At 42.6% G+C, this 2306-nt stretch overlaps 1 protein-coding gene across 1 annotated transcript in view; it reads left to right on the top strand.

The window, feature by feature from the left end:
* zpax4 (zona pellucida protein AX 4) overlaps nt 1-2306 on the top strand; it is a gene marked incomplete at its 3' end in the record, with an annotated part of 6047 nt that overhangs the window by 3493 nt on the left and 248 nt on the right. The window contains exons 9-14 of the mRNA XM_016479650.1: nt 91-314; nt 423-576; nt 662-870; nt 1336-1450; nt 1599-1804; nt 1916-2033. Of these exons, the coding sequence (XP_016335136.1) occupies nt 91-314; nt 423-576; nt 662-870; nt 1336-1450; nt 1599-1804; nt 1916-2033 (1026 nt within the window). The remainder of the gene's footprint in view (nt 1-90; nt 315-422; nt 577-661; nt 871-1335; nt 1451-1598; nt 1805-1915; nt 2034-2306) is intronic.

The raw sequence follows: 2306 nt of genomic DNA, 5'->3' as shown, positions 1-2306 counted from the left end.
CCCCCCCTCCCACTATCTGTTACTGAATCTCTGTAGAGTTGCAGAAGTCACCTTCAGGTTCCATATTTACACTGATTCTTCGACTTTCAGATAAAGGCTCTTTTGATGGCTACAGACTTCACTGGAGGACCCCTGCAGTAATGACTCCCCTGGTTGTTGGACCCTCTGAGTTGAGGAGCGAGTACATAGGCATAGGAGTTGATGGTGAGGTTGTAGATGAACAGGCTGCGATAGACCGAGGCTACTCTGTGACCGTTGCTGAAGAGACTGTAGAGAGTAGCATCCCCTTTGCTGCTGAGGGAGGAATACGAAAGGTATGCTCCATGAAGTTTTATCCATGTATGATCCTGGAATTGGTTTTGAAGCATCCTAAAGTAAGTGGATTAGGAGATTATGAATCGCATGTTTACGTTTGTCTACAGAGTTTTGTGATGGAAAATATGTATAATGAGCTGTACATGGTCCAGCTGACCTACCAGCAAATGCTTGTGGACCAGCATGGTGTGGTGACCAAGCATAATGTGGTCCGGCAGATGGCTACTCCACCAATTCCTCATCCTCCCTTTTCAGTTAACCGTGAGTTGGAATGAATATCATGTTTGGGCATATCGCTGCTTCTCTTTGGGTGATGGGTTTACTTTAACTGTACTGACTCATCCAGAAACGACCCTTGAGGCGCGAGTCTTCCAGGTCTACCTGGGTAATATTCCTTCTGATGTGGAACTGGTGTCTGTGGAGCTGAATGGGCAGGAGATCTCCGTATTGACTGCCGCACAGATGGGGTACGCCATCACCAGAGTCTCGGAAGGCAAAAATACCTTTGCGTACATCATTAGGGTGCCTTTTGATGACCAATTTGTTGTGAAGCAGGTGAGGTTTGCTTTTGTTCACTGTTTTCTAGGTCAGGACTTTTTGTAATGCACCGTTTCAAAGCAGTTTTACAAAGTCATGATCTTTCTTCATGCATTCATGTTAGCAGGTTGAAGTACAGTGATCTTTAACGTGGGCTTTGTGACCACTCAAGCAATTGAGATGCATGGGTGGTATACACTTTAGCAAGTATACTGTAGTATGTGGAAGTTGGACAGATGCTTTTAGATCCAAATTTATATAAAGAGCTGGCTGATAAGATACTTTTGCAGGCAGTTGAGATTTTGCTATATAGTGTACAGCTTAATGTGAATTTTGTATCTATGTTTGAGAATTTTACAAGTGTATTATATGAAACCCTGCTCTATGGACTTGCTGCATGCTTGTAAGACCAAGTGGCCGTAACTTCAGACCCGTGTGTTAAATGTTCGTCTTCGGTTTCAGCGTTTTGTCTCTCCCTTGCAGTACATTTCGGTGGGCATTAAGTACTCTCTGGAAATTAAATGGACTTTGAACATCATACCTCAGATGGAGGCATATTACCACTTTTCTTCTGTGTCTGCTTTAATCGTTGATGCCAGTAAGAACCATTAACTTTTCAGCATTTTAAAAGTTATGGTTTTAGATTTTTGACATGAGACTATTTTCAGATGAATCAAACACTTTTGACACTTGATATAGTACTGTCTTCCATACATTTTAGGGGGTGTTTTTAATTGTCTCCACAGTACCGCCAGTGTTTGACAGCATGTGTACTGACAATGGCATAAGCTTCATGAAGGACCATCAGCAGTATGACTACTTGTGGGACATTGCCATTGGGTCTTACACCTTGACCCCACAGCTGGCATCGGAGCGTGGCTACATCCTGACCAGTGACAGCACCACATTAATATTGGCTGTGCCTCTGTTTACCATTGGATACGTTTATGAGGTAAAACTTAAACCACAAGCAGGGCCCAGTTGCAGAAGCCACTTTAAAATTCTCATAATTGAGTTGTGACCGTGTGGCTGAAATTTAACCTGAAGTCTCCCTATGTTATAGGATATTACTCTACAGCGGTTCTATGGCACTTTTGAACTTCTCTCCAGAAATGTTAAAACCCTGGAGATTGATAAGTCCTCAGCCAAACGCTGCCGCTTCCAAACCGCTGAGCTTTTGGGTAATGTAATGGCTGTTGACTTACCCCAAATCTCTCACGTTGGCATCAGAAAGCACGCATATACAGTAGTCAACATTTGAAGTGGATCAAAAAAAGTTCATCAAAGTTGTCTTAAGACAAGAATGCATTTTGGTTTTAAGAGAACTTTGATAAAGTTGATCCACTTCAAATGTTGATATATAGCTAGCTGGTTTCTGTGGGCTTCGGCTTGCTTGATCTAATACAGGTCTAGGGATGAAGTGGTGTGAATAGTTTTTTTCTCTCTCTCTCTCT

The sequence above is a fragment of the Sinocyclocheilus anshuiensis genome, unplaced genomic scaffold, assembly GCF_001515605.1.
Source record: "Sinocyclocheilus anshuiensis isolate Anshui unplaced genomic scaffold, SAMN03320099.WGS_v1.1 scaffold874, whole genome shotgun sequence".
Lineage (NCBI taxonomy): Eukaryota > Metazoa > Chordata > Actinopteri > Cypriniformes > Cyprinidae > Sinocyclocheilus > Sinocyclocheilus anshuiensis.
Note: the sequence above shows the minus strand (reverse complement) of the source record. Positions and strands in the feature narration are given on the sequence as shown.